The sequence below is a fragment of the Amblyraja radiata genome, chromosome 27 (assembly GCF_010909765.2).
Source record: "Amblyraja radiata isolate CabotCenter1 chromosome 27, sAmbRad1.1.pri, whole genome shotgun sequence".
In the NCBI taxonomy this organism is placed as follows: domain Eukaryota; kingdom Metazoa; phylum Chordata; class Chondrichthyes; order Rajiformes; family Rajidae; genus Amblyraja; species Amblyraja radiata.
Genome location: NC_045982.1, coordinates 15,911,550 through 15,930,273, shown reverse-complemented (window position 1 = coordinate 15,930,273; position 18,724 = coordinate 15,911,550). Strand labels below are relative to the sequence as shown.

The following is an 18,724-nucleotide window of genomic DNA, read 5'->3' as shown; positions in this document are numbered from 1 at the left end:
TCTAGTTTCCCTTTCCCCTGAATCTCAATCTGCCTGTCCCACTGCGTTTCCAGAGACGTTGCCCTGTCCCACTGCGTTTCCAGAGACGTTGCCCTGTCCCACTGCGTTTCCAGAGACGTTGCCCTGTCCCACTGCGCCGCCGCATCACATGACCCGGCAAGATGGACGTGCAGGCTGTAGGGTTGTCGCTGCTGCTCCTCCACTTCACCTCCGCTTTGCAGACACAACCATGGACAGCCCAGAACAACACGCAGCTGCCCGTGGTCATATGGCACGGCATGGGTAAGATAAACGAGGTCGTGGTCTAAATTGCGCCCAAATCGAATGTATTTAGCAAAGGCGCTCTCTGTCTCTGGGAAGGACACAAAGTGCTGGAGTATCTCAGCGGGTCAGGCAGCGCCACTGGGGAACATGGAGAGGTGATGGTCCTGGTCCGGACCCTTCTTCGGACTGTAGATACATTCTACAGACTGGAGAACTGCAGATGCTGGTTTATATCACACAAGACGCAAAGTGCTGGAGTAACTCAGTGGTTCAGGCAGCATCTCTGGAGAAAAAGGACAGGCGACGTTTCGGGTCGAGATCCTTCAGACTCTTCTCCAGAAGGGTCCCGATCGGAAACAGCACCTATCCATGTTCTCCAGTGATGCTTCCTGACCCACCGAGTTACTGAGCACTTTCCGTCCTTTGTATATTAACCAGCGTCTGCAGTTATTTGTTTCTGCATTCTCTGTGAGTTAAGTCTACCCGGAAACGAACCGTCTGTCTCTTTCGCTCTTTACTTCAATTACTTTTTTCGTTTAAAACGTTGCGTTGGAACTCGATATATGCTTTAGAAACTTTCTAGATATAGGTCTATTATAACTGTTACAGCTATTTCGCTCAATGGGAGCATTAAACCGTTTTATGTGAGGCTGTTTTGTTCCTTTAATCTTCCGCCTGAGAGTCAGGCAAATCCTATTAGAGAGTAATCAAGCGTGGCGACAAAATACAAGGGATAGCTTCAATGTAGGGACAAGGAAACGTAATCTAATTTTTTTGCAGCATCCAAAATATTAATCTGCAAAACAATTGTTCCTTTTAAGTTTTTTGATTTTAAAAAAATGATGTGGCTTTGTGCTGTATGTGAAACCTATTGAACATGCAAATAAGTTATAGGAGCACAATTAGGCCATTTGGCCCATCAAGTCTATGCCACCATTCAATCATGGCTAATCTTTCTTTCCCTCTCAACCCCATTCTCCTGCCTTCTCACGGTTACCCTTGACACCCTTACTAACCATACAGATATCTTTGGTAGAATGTAAGTATTTCAGTTTATTTGTTTTTTGGTTGCTGATTAAGGAAAAGGATGTGAGGAAGGAAATATCAAACATGTTTTTCCCTTATCCGTGTATCTGTACACTGTAAAAGGATGGTGAAAGGAGAGGATGATGGCACCAAGGTTGATTTGAAGCATAAGCGAGTTTAGTGACTCAGTCAATCCTTCAATACGAATCAGGACAAAGAGGCTGGAATTCTTTCCAAACTGGCTCATGACATAACTTTATTCTCAAATCAAGGAATATACTATGTCTTGATAAAAAAAACATAGAAATATGCTGGACTTGTAGTATGGAAAGATATAATTTTACAGCAAAACTGATCATCTTGTCTGCTCAGGGCTCCGATGCCAGGCTAGCACAATTGTCAATGTGCCTTGGGTACACACAATTGCTGGGGAAACTCAGCGGGTGCAACAGCATCTATGGAGCGAAGGAAATAGGCGACGTTTCGGGCCGAAACCCTTCTTCAGACTGATGGGGGGTGGGGAAAGAAAGAAGGAAAAGGGGAAGAGGAGGAGGAGCCCGAGGGCGGGCGGATGGGAGGGTGGGAGGAGACAGCTAGAGGGTTAAGGAAGGGGAGGAGACAGCACGGGCTAGCCAAATTGGGAGAATTCAATGTTGATGCCGTAAGGACGCAAGGACCCCAGACGGAATATGAGGTGCTGTTCCTCCAATTTCCATGTCAATGTGCCTTGTTCCTTGTATTGATAATGCAACACACTTAATTCACTAACAAAAAGCAAACTACTGGAAGAACTCAGTCTGTCAAGTAGCACCTATGGAGCAGACAGTGTTTCAGGTTGGGCCTTGCATTAGGACTAGGCAGAATTGGCTTGACCCAATCCTTGACTATCCCTTTGCTTCCACGGATGCTGCTTGACCTGCTGAGTTCTTCCTGCAGTTTTTTTTGTTTTTGCTCCAGACTTCAACATTTGCAATCGCTTACTCTTGCACAATTTTTTTCCCAGTTGTTTCATAGTCAAATAGTAAAACTGGTGAATGAAAGGGGGTGTGGGGATCATGTCCTGTTGAGTGAGATGCTGAGTTATTGATATCTCTGAATAGTTGGATAGTTGATTATTGGAGTTTTATTTAATTTAATTTTTGACACTTGCATAACTAGTCAAACTGTTGCTTTGGAATATGCATGATGCTACTTGGACCAATTGATACACTTCAAACAATCAATCCTGCTTGAAGTGTCCATTCAACATTGTTAGAACAAAGAATATGTAATTGCAATAAACAGCATTGCTGCATTAAAGTGGAAGTGACAATAACACTAATGAGAAAGCTTGGAAATGGTTAAGTTGAAGCTGTAATGTGGGACGAAGTTTGTGAACTTTAGATAAACCATTTGGAATGGCTAGTTTCTGCAATTTTTAATGAAGACGTATGCAAAAGTAGCTCTGGTGATACTTCAGTACAGTCCTGAACTGTTTTGTACAAATTAACCAGGTGACAGCTGCTGCAATCCTCTCAGCATGGGATTCATCAAGAAACTGGTGGAAGAAAAAGTTCCCGGAACTTATGTTTTGTCTTTGGAAATTGGGAACGGTATTACAGAGGTATGTTTGAATGAGAGAATGAATTGCAAATGTAGTCCAATTTCTTTGAAATTCTTTTAATGGTCATGATATTGGGATGGATCATTAAAGATCCAGAGACAAAATTAAATCTTCCCATAGTAACTGAATGGTTTAAGTTCCATTAAATATCTTGGAAAGATGTTTTTACAATAATATGACAGGTTGATTAATTTAATCCATGGTTCTTGTTTAATCTAATCTGTATGTGAATAATGCTAGAGCCATTAGCATACTTCTGAACTCCTAGCAAGCCATACAAATCTAGGGCAACTTGGGAATGTCACTGAATACTTGAGTAAATAGATTCAAGAACAGTACATGGTGCCATAACTGGTGGCATATGACGTTGAAGGACGAGCAACAATTGAAGGCTGCAAATTAGAAGTGACAATCTAGTCCATTTCAGATGTTTGCAGTAGGGTTTCTGTTCCTAATTCCAGTCCAGCTATCCCAGTACAAACTGTTCAATAAGATATCTGTCAGCTTAGTTGAGATGGAGCTCAACTGTGTTTCCTCATTTAATAGTTCAATCCCCAGTCCCATTCAACTGTGCTTTAAACTGAAGTTCTTTAGTATGACCACGTAATTCAGATACTAGAGTATTCACTAAATTTTGCTCAAGAGTCTTTCTTGGAGTGAAATTTTAATATACCTGGTTTTAACTGGTCTTTACAAATATCTGTTACTTGAATTATACTAGATATCTGTTGGTCAGGGTTTGATTGTGGGAGATTTAAGAGCAAAGTCTTGATTAATGGTAATACTGGACTGTGGAGTCCAGTATTAAAGGATATAGGTTTAAGGTGAGAATGGATAGATTTAAGAAAGCTGGTGGGTAATTGCTTCATGCAGAGGGTGGTGGATGTATGGAACAAGCTGCCTGAGGAATTGGTAGAGGCAGGTACAATGGTGATGTTTAAAAGACATTTAACCAGGTACATGGATAGGCATGGTTTAGAGGGATATGGGCCAAAGCAAGCAAATGGGATTAGCTCAACTATAAAACCATGTCAGTGTGGATATATTGGGCTGACGGGCCTGTTTCATGCTGTATGACATGATAATCTAAATGTGGATTATTCTTCTCTACGGTTACAATATAATCCTTCATACAGATCTCTAATTTTGACCTTTTTCTTCAAAAAGGACGTGGAAAACAGTTTCTTCATGAATGTAAATGACCAGGTAGAGCTGGTGTGCAATATATTATCCAAGGACAAGATGCTGCAGAACGGATATAACGCAATGGGCTTCTCTCAAGGAGGTCAGTTTCTGTAAGTATCCTATCAGTTAAAAGTTTAAAAAGCAGCTGTTTGGTTTGTTATTTATTTCACTAAAGAATCTAATTTTGTATTTCTACCCATTACAGAAGGGCTGTGGCACAGAGATGCCCCTCTCCTGCCATGAAAAATCTCATCTCATTTGGAGGCCAACATCAAGGTAATATTTAAGGGCCCTATTCATTGGCACATTTGTATGAAAAACTTATTAGAGTGAGAGGTTGCAAAATCCTATCATTATTACATCTGTAGGGGATACTAGATAGGTAATTATAGAACCCTGGTTAGATTATGACTTAAAATTGTGCTACCATCTTTGCACCATTCTAATGTTTTGCATTCATTGTTGTATTTATTTATTGTGATCATCATTATCATGTATACTATTTATTCTGAGCTTAATGTGAACAGGGAATTTCATTGCACCCTGGTGTAAATCAGTAGTAAACTAAGACAGTAGGGTGGCACGGTGGCGTAGTGGTAGAGCTACTGCCTTACAAAGCCAGAGACCCGGGTTCGATCCTGACTACCGGTGCTTGTCTATGCGGAGTTAGTACATTCTCCCCGTGACCTGCGTGGGTTTCCTCCGAGATCTTCGGTTTCCTCCCATACTCCAAAGACGTGCAGGTTTGTAGGTTAATTGACGTGGTATAAATGTAAAATTGCGTGCGTAGGATAATGTTAGTGTGTGGGGATTAGTGGGCCGAAAGGCCTTTTTCCGCGCTGTATCTCTAAACTAAACTAATGTGAAATCTGAATTAGAATGCAGCTAGAATATTGTACATTGACCGAGTGTCCCCATCTACAGGAGGAGAGGATCTACAGTTCTTGCTTTGGAGAAAGTGCAGTAAGCATTCACCAAATTGATTCCGAGAAGTGGGTTGAGGAAAGTTGCCCTTTAAGAGAGAATAAGTAGGCTTGGGCCTGTGCAATCTTGAGTTTAAAAGAATTGGAGGTGGTTTCATTGGTACTTAGAAAATTCTCAATAGGATAAATACAGGCATTTGTTTTCCCGTGGTTGTGGTGAATTGAAACTGGGAATTGGTCACACAAAAAAGGGTCCTCCATTCAGGACTAAGATGAGAACATGTCTTTACCTGGCAGTAGTGAATCTTGGGGAATTCTATATCCATGATTACTGTGTGGAGGTTTAGTTAACAAGCAGATTGTAGACAGATTAATATACTTTTATTGGATGTTAGAATTGATCAATGTGGTGTTACTTTGGAAAAGTGGTGCTGAGATAAAAGGTCAGTCTTGATCTTATCTGAACAATGCAACAGGGCTATATGGCCAACTCCTTGTTATTGATTTTGTTCCTACTGCAAATTCAAATGTGTTCGGTCCCTAAACAGAATGCACCTGGCTCATCAAAAAGCTGACCCTCAGCATCCGAGAGGCAGCCAGTGTGTCAGATTGGCGTTGAGAGGCTGGTAGGGCTTGGAGATCTGCTGCAGAGACTCTGCCTTGGCATGCTATTACAGTCTGTTGCAGGCAGACTCTGACTTGAGGTTTTAAATGCTGAAACTAAAATAACTTTGCATTTTCCTTTCAAACGGTACTAATTCTGTTTCTCCTAATCTTTCTTCACAGGTGTCTATGGTTTACCTCGCTGTCCTGGAGAAAGTTCCCATATCTGCAATTGGATAAGAAAAATGCTGAACTGGGGTGCATATTCAAGTCCAATTCAAGAGCAGTAAGTAATAAGCAAAGAATGGGGCTAAGGGATTGAAGCCTGGAATATATTAGAAGTTTTGAATTTGAGGTGGTGAACTTTGACAACAGTTAAGAGGCCATTAAAGGCGCAGTGAAAGTAATTTAAGGACAGTGGAGGAATGTGATGTTGTGATCCTTGGGTAACGGGTAAACATTTGTTGACTGGTTCGACTTTTATTTTTTAGAATTGCATGGGAATTGCACATAACATAGAAACAGAAGATAGGTGCAGATGTAGGCCATTCGGCCCATAAAGCCAGCACTGCCATTCAATATGATAATGGCTGATTATCCAAAATCAGTACCCCGTTCCGGTTTTTTCCCCATATCCTTTGATTCCCTTAGCCCGAAGAGCTAAATCTAACTCCCTTGAAAACATCCAGTGAAATGGCCTCCACTGCCTTCTGTGGCAGAGAATTCCACAGATTCACAACTCTCTGGGTGAAGCAGTTTTTCTTCATGTCAGTCCTTAATAGCCTACCCCTTATTCTTAAACTGTGACCCTGGTTCTGGACTCCCCCAACATCTGGAATATTTTTCCTGCCTCTACCCTGTCCAATCCTTTAAGAATTTTATATTTTATGTTATAACATTCGTCAAATGTCATTACTCTAACATTTCAGATTTCATTATGAAACAAATCCATAGTCTATTTATTTACATTTCGATTTCTGCCCAGGTCCTCAGCCCCTGATTGTGACTGTTTGCAATGCATGAGCAAGTTTGATAAAGCAGAGGAGTAATTATTCAGATCAGCAAACATGGCTACACAACCTAGACCTGATTATTTTGAAAGTTATTTTCAGGCTACAATGAAATTCTGCATGGAATTGTTTAATCCTCAGTTGGCAGCTTTCAATTTCCTGGTCCAACCAGGTCACCTCGCCATGGATGTCCAATCTAGCTACATCTCAGTCCCACACTAGGATGTCCTTGCAGCCACAATTGCTTCCTCAAATGAAGGCTCAACCAGTAGCCCTTCACCACCATCTTTATTTACCTGGCTGAGCTCATTCTTACATTGAATAACTTCTCCTTTACCTCCACTCACTCTCTACATCAGAGGTGAAATGTAATCTGCATGAGTCTAAAGTAAGCCAGTATCTTTGTGGAGTTATTTAAGTTAAGATGGAGCTCCTTCCTTCCCCTTAGCACACTGACCAGATTGTTGCTGCTTCCTGCACTCATGCGGAACTTAATTTAATTCGTTTTTCTGCCAATTTCCTTTCTGCCCTTAATTTTATGTGGTCCATATCTGACTCTTCCCATTTCTTGACTTCTCTATCTCGGGAATGAAGGTAGGCTAATAACAATAACACAGCAGGCCCATAGACTCCACAGCCATCTTGACTATAATTTGTTTCCCATTTTTGTAAGTTTTTCCTATTTCATTGTTGTAATGAAGCCTTCTGCACCAGTGCCTTGGATGGCTCCCCTTTTCTTTAACCATGGCTTACAACTCTACAATAGTTGACAAGAACCAAGTCACTTTATTTCCCATGATACTTTCCCTGTCCCCCCAGCAGAGCAATGAGGTTCCACTTATTTTAGCCTTCCACCCTTCCACCCCGGATGTTCAATGGATCAACCCCATTATTTCTGCCACCAGATGCAACTCCCCTCCAAGCATTCCAAAGGGATTGATCACTCTGAGCCCCTGGTTCGCTCTAGCATCTTCATGAGCCATCTCCTTTTCGTAATACTTTTCCCATACAACCTCTGGGAGGCAACACCCGCTCTTCACCTTGTCCCTTCCCAACACAGAAAAACCCAAAAAGTATTTTTTTGGGCGAAACAGCAATTACCAGCACTTATGTTTGTTATTGGTACTACAATATGGGCTTTTATCTTGGAGAAACAGTGCTGAATGAGTGACTGTTTACAGCATATCTCTTCAATCTGCATCGACAACCAGAATTTCCAATTGCCTTTAAATCTCCATCGCACATTCACGTTGGTTCCCACACAGTTCCAATAAAGCCCAAGAACAGCACATCACCCTCTATGAATGTTTGGGTTCTAGGCACTTAGATTGAATTTAGTTTTGGGTAAACAGCCATTCCTGTTTGTGAGAACAACATATTTCTGGTGTGAAGTCACCACATGTAAGAGTTCTGGTATATTGCTTTGTTCTATTGATTGGCCTTGTCTCCCTCTGTTTGCACTCTACATAGATACATCGACAATAGGTGCAGGGGTAGCCATTCGAGCCAGCAACAACATTCAATGTGATCATGGCTGATCATCCACAATCAGTATCCCGTTCCTGCCTTCTCCCCAAATCCCTTGATTCCGCTAGCCCTCAGAGCTCTATCTCTCTTTTGAATGAATCGGCCTCCACTGCCTTCTGTGGCAGAGAATTCCACAAATTCACAATTCTCTATGTGTGAAAAGGTTTTTCCTCGTCTCAGTTCTAAATGGCCTACCCCTTATTCTTAAACTGTGGCCCATGGCTCTGAACTCCCCCAACATCAGGAACATGTTTCCTGCATCTACCCTGTCCAATCCCTTAATAATTTTATATGTTTCCATAAGATCTCCTCTCATCCTTCTAAATTCCAGTGAATACAAGCCAGTCGCTCCATTCTTTCATCATACGACAGTCCTGCCAACCCGGGAATTAACCTTGTGAACCTACGCTGCACTCCCTCAATAGCAAGAATGTCCTTCTTCAAATTAGGAGATTAAAACTGCACACAATACTCCTGGTGTGGTTTCACCAGGGCCCTGTACAACTGCAGAAGGACCTCTTTGCTCCTATACTCAACTCTAGATAGATCAGCTATGGTTAACAAACATTCGTCATGCTCTGACAGCAGCAACAGTGCTTGTTGTCATCTGGATAATGTTAGCCTCCACCTGATCGCAAAAAATCCTTTTCTTACCCATTTCACAACCTCTTTCCTGCAACTTTATAATATAATTCTCATTTTTCCAATTATATGAAAAATCATTGACCTGAAAGATTAACTGTTTCTCACCCCCATATATGCAGCCTGACCTGTTTGCGTATTTGCATCAGTTGTTTATATTTAATATTTCTAGCATCTGGATTTATCTTACTTGAAAGTCTGATTGTTTATTATTGCTTTCCTGACAGCTTGGTGCAGGCTGAATACTGGCATGATCCCTTGAATGAAGAGCTCTACAGGAGCAAAAGTGTTTTCTTGGCAGACATCAATCAAGAAAAGGTAGGTATTATTGGAATAAATGTTACCAATTGTCTACCTCAACTGTGTTGTTAGGCATCTTAGACCATGAATTGTATTCAAGAAATGTTAGTAGAGATGTGGCATGTAACCTGTAGTGCTGCCACTATGCACCGCTATATCAGTATTCCAGATAGCCAGTCTTCTCATTGAGTAATTTAGATCAGTTTTACTGCACTGCACTATATTCAATATCAAGTAGTGTCAAGACTCGAGAATGTTTCAATTGTCATAGATCAATTAATTTCTTGCTGCAACTTGCAGGCATATTAGTTTAGTTTATTGTCACGTGTACTGAGGTACAGTGGAAACCTTTTGTTGCATGCTAACCAGTCAGCGGACGGACAATATATGATTACAATCGAATCATCCACAGTGTACAGATGTATGATAAAGGGAATAACGTGAATAACATTTAGTGCAAGATACAGCCAGCAAAGTCTGATCAAAGATTAAAATATTAAAATGCACCAGCATAAATATAGACAATTATCAGGCATACTAGATAAATCGGACCATTTTATTTATCCAAGCCAAAGTATGTAGTGCAATCTTAATAGTACAAAGCCCTTAGTATTTCAGTGCCTAGGGAGGGTTGTGCAGGGTGGTTAATATCTTGAAACTGGTTCAGAGCAGATTTACTAAAACCATAGCTGAAATGGGTGGAATGCCTTGTAGGTAAATATTGGACGAGTGGTATCAATGAATTAGAGTAAGAGGGATTGATTGAAACAAAGAATTCGAAAATTTAGAGGGTGTGTTTCCTTATGTCACTCTTTAAAAATAAGAGTTCACCCATTCAAGTTGCAATTTGTTTTTCCCGAGGACATTACTTAGAATTGTAAACATAGAAAATAGGTGCAGGAGTAGGCCATTCGGCCCTTCGGCCATTCAATATGATCATGGCTGATCATCCAACTCAGTATCCTGCACCTGCCTTCTCTCCATACCCCCTGATCCCTTTAGCCACAAGGGCCACATCTAACTCCCTCTTAAATATAGCCAATGAACTGGCCTCAACTACCTTCTGTGGCACAGAGTTCCAGAGATTCACCACTTTGAGGCCTTTGAGGAAGAGACCTGGTCCTGAATTATATTTGTTGGAGTGCAAGATTTTGCTAAAGAATCGTTCCTACGGCCGTTCTGTGTGTTTTAAAAAAAAAATTCACCCGACAAGTTAATCGCTGGAATGATTTTAAAAGCAGCTTCTGAAGCCGTCAATGCCGACAACTGGGACGGATTTTATGGAGGACCAGGTAAAAGAAAGTAGTTTATTATTATGTATAAAAGTGTTTCTTAAGATGTATTTAATTCACATTTTAAGTTGCGAAACGGTGATTTCCCCCCCCGAAGAACCGGCAGTGTATTTGCTGCAGATATGGGGGTATAAATTCACCGCAACCTCAACGTTCTAAATGGTCCCGTTCCAGAAAATCCCACTCGCAAGCTGATTTAAATGGCCATTAATTTACAGGTATTAAACATTAAATTCCTTCTATTTGGCCTATAAGCCCATGACAATGAGATTTAAAAATTATGTTATATTCTGAATTCTTGTGTGAATGTTATTTGGACACTTAGGCCATTTAAAAATGTTAAATCTATTCTTAAGAAATGGATAGATGTTTAGATCTAGTAATTTAATTTTGTAATTAGCTACAATTAGGTAACTAACTAATTATATGCTTTAATTTCAAGTCATCTAAGTAAAATTTCTTTCAGTTCTCTTAAATTTTAAGAGTTATCGGCCTTTAAATGTTCTCGATCACAGCTTTTGTGTTAAGTCAATGAAAAAGCAATAGGGAACAAGATGCCAATTTCCGAGTATGAAAATGGCCATAACGTTTTTAATACTGAAGATATGAAAGTGAATTAGGTGTCAAATTAAACTTATTTTATGCTTTATCTGATGGGATAAATTAAAGACTTGATTTTTAAAATCTCAAAATTTTGTAACATTGCTAGGTTATGGTCAGATTAGTCCTAATTTCATTAAATGACACGTGAGAAAGAAGGACTAAATTTTTGCTCCCAATTTGATTGCAGCAGTTAAGTTTCAAAGTGCACTGGCGTAGTGAGGAGCAAATTGCACTTGCATGCCTGTATCTGGGTTTAAAATGAACAAATTGCAGCTGCATAGCTTTATCTGGGATTAAAAGAAGAACACAACTATTACTATTTGTTGCAGGGCATCAATGGAAGTTACAAGGAGAATCTGATGAAGCTGAATAAGTTTGTGATGGTGAAATTTTTGAAAGATTCCATGGTTGTTCCAGTTGATTCAGAGGTGAGGATGGAGCCTATTGACTTCTGGTAGTCACCATTATAGTTAAATATGTGGTTTTATCATATCATTCCCATGGGCAGTTTTTGTTTTTGAATGTTTTGTCATTTTTCCATAGCTGCATTGAAACTAGCTGTGGGAAGTTTCCATATATACAAAGATAAACCTTTTGCAATCTAAAGAAATTAAACTGACCTTAGTAGTCTTTTTTCTCCCTCCTTATCCCCCCCCCCCCCTTCTCCACAAAAAACCCCAATCTAATAGACTCAGACATTGGTCAGCTATTCATCTCATAAGCTCGGTATCTAACGTTTTCTTGATAACCAACCATTTTGTTTACTCTTTTCCTGCTACTCCAACAGTGAAAACCCACATATGTTCTCTTTATACCTTAATTGAGCCCATTTATTCAGCTGCTGCTTTCTACCTCCCATTAGTCTCAAATGTTGCTTTTCCTAGTTTCTCCTACTTTTAGTTATTAACTTCCTGATCAGTAAGGATGTCAAAGTCTACGGGGAGAAGGCAGGAAAAAGGGGTTGATGGAAAAATGATCACTCTCATCCATTCTCAGTAAACATCAATTTAATTTTGTCTTTCAAGTGATCGTAAATAGTTCTCTTCCCTAATGTAATGTCATTACCTTAAGAAATCTTCCCCAGCACCGCCGACAATTTCCCCTTTCTCGTATCACGGCTCTTTATCCATCTCTCTCATTGCCTCCTCTTTGAATTTCTCCAAACTTTAGCATCGAAAGGCTCCAACAATTAAAAAAACGTTACAAAATTGTAAACATTCTGTTTGATGGGACATTTCCTCGCATTCATGGCATAATTGACATGCGTGCTTTGAGCTACTTATTCAGACTCCATCATCTCTCTACATCTTCCAGGTCTTTCTCAATCTCTTCTCCAAACATTTGGTTACACCTCCAATTGCTGCCACCTTTTGTCTTTGCATTTGTAGGTTCCAATATTCCTTGGTATATTCCATGGTATAGTTTTCTCCTCGGTTACCATACTATACAAATCTAGAAACACTTATTCTGTGCTTTTTTGTTCCTTTATCTCCATTTACACCATTTCTGGTTATATATTCTGCTTAAGTGGTGTAGGGGGAATGTGTAAAGAAAAGTTATTGCAAAACATCATAGTTGGAAAGGGAGTTTCAGCTAGTTAATTCTCGGCAGACACAGTAATCTGTTACATACAAGGCAGATCTTTTGTGTGTCAGTGTTATCTCTGTTTAGCTAACCTGGAGCTGAAATGCTTTCTATTCTCCACCCTCAACTACAGATATAGCTAATGAGCTGATGGTTCAGGTTGCCCAAGAAGTGGTGGTATCCATGTTAAACAGATGAACAGTTAGAAAGCTCCACAGTAGGAGCCATTTGAAAGATCTATTGATCATCTTGGAAAATATAGGAACAATTTTTAAATGTTTGATTCCATTACTGAAAAGTTGTGACGCATGGTCAAATAACCTTACTGTTACTTTAATTAAAATTTAGTTTTAATCTCTTCCAGTGGTTTGGTTTCTATAACGCTGGCCAGGCCAAGGTCACATACACCTTACAGGAGAGTGATCTTTATCTTGAGGTAAGAATCACAATGTTACTTGAGTAATTTATAGAAGAGGCAAATTGGGTAGATGTCCTCTCCACCAGCAGACCTTTGGAGATGGTGGAGTAATAGAATGTTCCCTTCTGAAGTCTTTATTTGAATTTGATTCCAAAATTGTGTGAAATGGATCTGATTAGCATCAAATCTGAATTAAAAAAGACCTGCAAATAGTGCGATGCCCCAAGATGTTGAATTGAAGGCAAACTGTGGTTAGAGGTGGAAAACTGGCTTTGAAACAATCATAACAATGGATTTCACGTATTAGAAGGGAAAAAATGAGTAAAAGTGGGAGTTTCCAAAATAAATAAAGATAAGAACAGCATTGAAACTTTAAAATGATTCCTATAAAATAAAGCTAAGATACTAAGAAAGGGACTAGTATAGCCAAGAGAAAGTTAGCCAAAAAATGAATGATAAAATGTTTAAGTGTTGGGAATGGGATAGACCTCTGGCAAGATGTCAGAACTGCTGTGTCCAATAAGTTGCACTGTCACCTGATCAGTGGGGCAAAATGTTGAAACATTTTATGACCACATAACTGACACTTCTCTCTGCCCGAAGGGAGATGAATGGGTAGTTTCCTCTCATCAAACATGAACTAGGGAGAGGATTGTGGACATAGGTTTTAATTTCACCATTCAGTGAAAAGGAGGGTATTGTATATGTTATCAAAATAAAGACAGAAGTGGCTGAATGGATTATTCCAATACATCTACATTTTCTAATTGGAAAGTTAGTGGATGCACTGTTCCGGTAGTTGATATTGGGCTACTTCTATTAACCAGACATTATGATCTTGATCAGCTGAACTATGAAGCATTATCTAATTTGATGACCTTGAACTGGGGGGGGGAGGGGGGGGGGGAGGGATGTATAACATTAGACATTTTTCATGAGGACTGTACTACTTTTGAACACTTAAAATTATCCAGTTTTGCAAACTTTGATTTTATCATTCATTGTTGATTTTTTTTAAACCTGGTGGTTTTGCAGAAACATCAGAGTAAATGCATTTTTGTTTTGCCTAAAGGATCGATTAGGATTGAAAGTGATGGACAATGCAAAGAAACTGGAATTTCTAACAGTGGATGGGGATCATCTTCAGTTCTCAGAAGAATGGTTCATTACCAACATAATTCCTTATCTGAAGTGATTCTTTTACAAAGCTATTAATTTTCTGCTAATTGAATTGTAAAGCACTGGGCTACTATCTGTGTTTAAATTACAACGCTTTGCTTATAACAAAACCTACTGCAGTTTTCGGAAGCAGAGCAAGCACTTTGGCTCCCTCAAGAATGAGGGCTTGTGATTGTCAATTCTGCTTGGCAGGCATGAATTTTCAGTCTGTTCATTTTAGAAGCTGAAAATCTCAGTGATGAGTGCAGACAAAGTGAGTCTGGAAATTCATCTGCATTTTCCTTTCACATCTAAAGAAAATCTATGCCTATCTAACGGCAAGCTCTTCTTGATCATCTAATGTTTATATATATATAATGGTGTGACAGTGCCCTGACTGCAGTCTGTCCGTCTTTTCTTTCTTTTTGTCCCGTTAGTTGTATGTTTTTGGTTTTATTTTTCAGATGTGTATATGTGGGAGAGTGGGGGAAACTTTTTAATCTCTTCCCTGTACGGGGACCCAACCGTTTCCCTGTCGGGTCTCCGTTGGGCCTAAAATCATGGAGCCGGCGGCCTCCTACCGGAACCGACCTGAGGGCTCCAGTCGTGGAGCTGGCCGACTTCGGAGGTGGAGAGCTGTGGTGGCGCGTGGCTGCGACCCGACTTCGGAGGCTGCAGGCCTGGTGGACGGTAACATCGGGAGCTTGCAGGTCCCTGGTGGGAGACCACCTTTCGGAGCTCCCGCAACTTCACTCGCCCGAATTGCGGGGTCAAAACGACCCGGAGCGGGGCCCTAACATCGGGAGAAGAATACAGAACAGGGAAGAGACTAGAGAGACAAGACTTTTGCTTTCCATCACAGAGGTGTTTGAAGACTCACTGCGATGGATGTTTATGTTAATTGTGTGTCTTGTTTTTTTTAAATGTTATGACTGCAGGAACAAAATTTCGTACAAACCATGTCTGTATGACAATAGATGGTATTCTAATTCTTCTAAAACACATGCAATGAATAAGAACAAATGTTCAAACAGCTGCCAAATGTTTTTAAACATACCAAGAAATGAGACTCTTCAATGTTGTAATTCATCACTGAATTACTACGTTTTAGGTTAGCATTTCAAAGCTAGTCTTGTGCCATGGGGTGTAGATTAGTGTACTATAATCAAAGCAAAACTTGGCAGTCAGAATTTCTGTACCTAGTTATCCCTCAGCTACTGCCTCACCTGTTTAATTTTATAAACTATTGAAGCAAAATGTGTCTAAAGCTAAACATAAATGTGAAATAAGTAGATGTGATTTAGAATGCTTTTTCATAATTGAGGTCTTCAAGAATATGAAAGTTTTTCATACTTCGCACTGAACAACAAAAGCATTTACTTCACTCAAGTACAATGGTGAGCTGCGTTATTGAATCACTTACTACGTGTTCCATTGTCATTGCAGAGGATGGATAAATTATGTACATGATCTATGCTAACCTGGAAGTGAATGAAGATTAATTATATTGGTATAAACAGTGCAAAGATTAAAAGCTGATTTAATGAATTAAGCAATTCTACAAATTCCTTTGTTCTTGTTAATAATTCATATTTTTCTTCTCCAAATACTGCTTCAGTGGTGGGTTTAACTCGACATCATCATTGCTTTTGTCAGTTCCTCAATCGGCACAGAGTATCAGATACTTCTGAATCTTAACCTACTTTAAATTTAGACCCAATGCAATTCAGCAAATGAAATTTTCTTTAGGAGTGTTTTTGGTGCAGGGTGAAAATACACCATTGCCAGATCTAGTAGGGATTCAATTTCATCAAAATAATTCTTTACACATTAACCCCAACCAGATCCCCAAATCTGAGGAAAAACTAGAACACCAACAAGACAATAGTGATGTATGTTCTGAATTCCTGTTTGGGGGGATTCAATCTATGGGTGATAGAATTGGCATTATATCTGAACTACCAGGACAGCACTAGTTAGTAAAACATAAAAATACTAATTTAAAATGTGATAAACCTAAATTGATTTAACTTGGATGAACAGGCTGAACTATATCCATAACTAGGTTTAGTGTTAAGAATGCCCTTCAACAACTACTGAGTACATGTATCTTTGGAAATATAACCAAAACTAACCTGCAAGAAACCAGTAGCTATTTCAGTGGGATGACATAGAAGCGCAGCGGTAGAGCTACTGCCAAAGATCCGGGTGTCAGGGGTTATGGGAGAACGGGGTTAAGAGGGATAGATCAGCCATGATTGAGGGATTAGACTTGATGAGCTAAATGGCCTAATTCTGCTCCTATCACTTACGATTACGTGTGCTTGTCCGTGTGTTCTCCCCGTAACCAGCGTGGATTTTCAGATTCCTCTCACACTCCAAAGGGATACAGGTTTGAAAGTTAGTTGGCTTGGTATCAATGTAAATTCTCCCTAGTACATGTAGAATAGTATTTAGTGTGCAGGGGTCGCTGGTCGGTGTGGTCTGTTAGGGCCTGTTTCTGCATTATCTCTAAACTAAATGGGGGGGGGGGGGGGGGAGTTTGAAATCCAATGTCTATGGCACTTGAAAAATATCTAAATTAGTATTTGATGCCCATTTCTGGCCTAATGCACACACTACCCCATATGAACTCTATTGTTGCATCTTCTGTCTTCAATAAAGTTTGCCATTTGCTGGAATTCATGGCACAATGCCTGCTTTATTTGTTTCTGATAATAGCAAAGGAAATGCTTGTCACCACACTAATGCTAATGCTAGGAAGACTGCAGAAGATATTCACCAGCGTGGTATGGTTATGAGAGACTGGATATCTGTGGAGGCCAGGTTAGTGGATATATATTAAGGCAGAGATAGATAGATTGTTGATAGGTGTCAGAGGTTATGGGGAGAAGGCAGGAGAATGGGGTTAGGAGGGAGAGATAGATCAGCCATGATTGAATGGCAGGGTAGACTTAATGGGCCGAAGGATTTCATAGCAAAAGGATTTGAGTATAGGAGCAGGGAGGTTCTACTGCAGTTGTACAGGGTCTTGGTGAGACCACACCTGGAGTATTGCGTACAGTTTTGGTCTCCAAATCTGAGGAAGGACATTATTGCCCTAGAGGGAGTGCAGAGAAGGTTCACCAGACTGATTCCTGGGATGTCAGGACTGTCTTATGAAGAAAGACTGGATAGACTGGGTTTATACTCTCTAGAATTTAGGAGATTGAGAGGGGATCTTATAGAAACTTATAAAATTCTTAAGGGGTTGGACAGGCTAGATGCAGGAAGATTGCTCCCGATGTTGGGGAAGTCCAGGACAAGGGGTCACAGCTTATGGATAAGGGGGAAATCCTTTAAAACCGAGATGAGAAGAACTTTTTTCACACAGAGAGTGGTGAATCTCTGGAACTCTCTGCCACAGAGGGTAGTCGAGGCCAGTTCATTGGCTATATTTAAGAGGGAGTTAGATGTGGCCCTTGTGGCTAAGGGGATCAGAGGGTATGGAGAGAAGGCAGGTACGGGATACTGAGTTGGATGATCAGCCATGATCATATTGAATGGCGGTGCAGGCTCGAAGGGCCGAATGGCCTACTCCTGCACCTAATTTCTATGTTTCTATGAATGGCCCAATTCTACTCCTGTGACATAGATAAGCTGAAATAGTTCTGAGTGGAGCACAAGAGGCTGAGAGGTGATCCAATGGAGGTTTATAAAATTATGAGGGGCATATATAGGATAGATAGTATTTTGCCAAGCATAGGCAATTCTAAACAAGGATAAATGTTTTACGATAAGAAAATATTTAGAGGAGACCTGAGGGACAAGTATTTCCACAGAGATTGGGAGTAGGGTATATGGAATAGCTGCCAGAGGTAGTTTTAGGGGCAGGTATAATCATCATCATAGTATTAAAAACGATTTGGACAGATGCATGGATAGGAAAGGGATATTGGGCAAATGCATGAAAATAGGTCTCAACTGGAATAGCCAGGTTCAGCTAAAGCAGCAACAAAAAAAACAAAAAAACGAGTACATTATGAAATTTGGAGCAGGGAAAGGAAATCTATTCCTAACAGCTTTTCAAAAAGGAAAATAGACCAGGAGTGAGAAATGTGATAAAATCACTTTCACATTGCAAAGGAATGGCTCACTGCCAACATAATTATTTGCTGAAGTGATCATTCTACTGAGTCAGCTGCTATCATATAATAAATAGGTTCATACATGTAATTCCACCCTTTTGATAAAAGCTCATTTCAAATTACAATCTCTTTGATCGATTGATAAATCCAAGATACAACAAAGATTTAGAGGAACCATTGGACATAGAAGAGATGTCTTTGGACAGAACCTTCACAAAGTCGAAAGTCTCAAGATAATTTCAATATTGCAAACTATTTTACAACAGCTCCTTTGTAATCGAATCACAATCCTTTACATCCCAAAGCAATCTTACAGACTCCGCAGAGCTGATTAGCCACAACATGGTAAAATCATTGAAACCAGTCTCCATGGCTGCTTGGAGATACAAGTTGATACATCTATTTGATTCCCAATTGTGTTTACATATCTCTTCATTTTAGATTTGGCTTTTTCAAAGA

At 40.0% G+C, this 18,724-nt stretch overlaps 1 protein-coding gene across 1 annotated transcript; it reads left to right on the top strand.

The window, feature by feature from the left end:
• Positions 1-132: 132 nt before the first annotated feature.
• LOC116988492 (palmitoyl-protein thioesterase 1-like) lies at positions 133-15,690 on the top strand. Its single transcript, XM_033045252.1, has 9 exons — positions 133-282; positions 2,784-2,893; positions 4,061-4,188; positions 4,284-4,354; positions 5,788-5,890; positions 9,011-9,101; positions 11,308-11,406; positions 12,927-12,998; positions 14,053-15,690. Exons 1-9 carry the CDS (start codon positions 162-164, stop codon positions 14,173-14,175), a joined length of 918 nt encoding a protein of 305 aa, XP_032901143.1. The 5' UTR covers positions 133-161; the 3' UTR covers positions 14,176-15,690.
• The last annotated feature ends 3,034 nt before the right edge of the window (positions 15,691-18,724 follow it).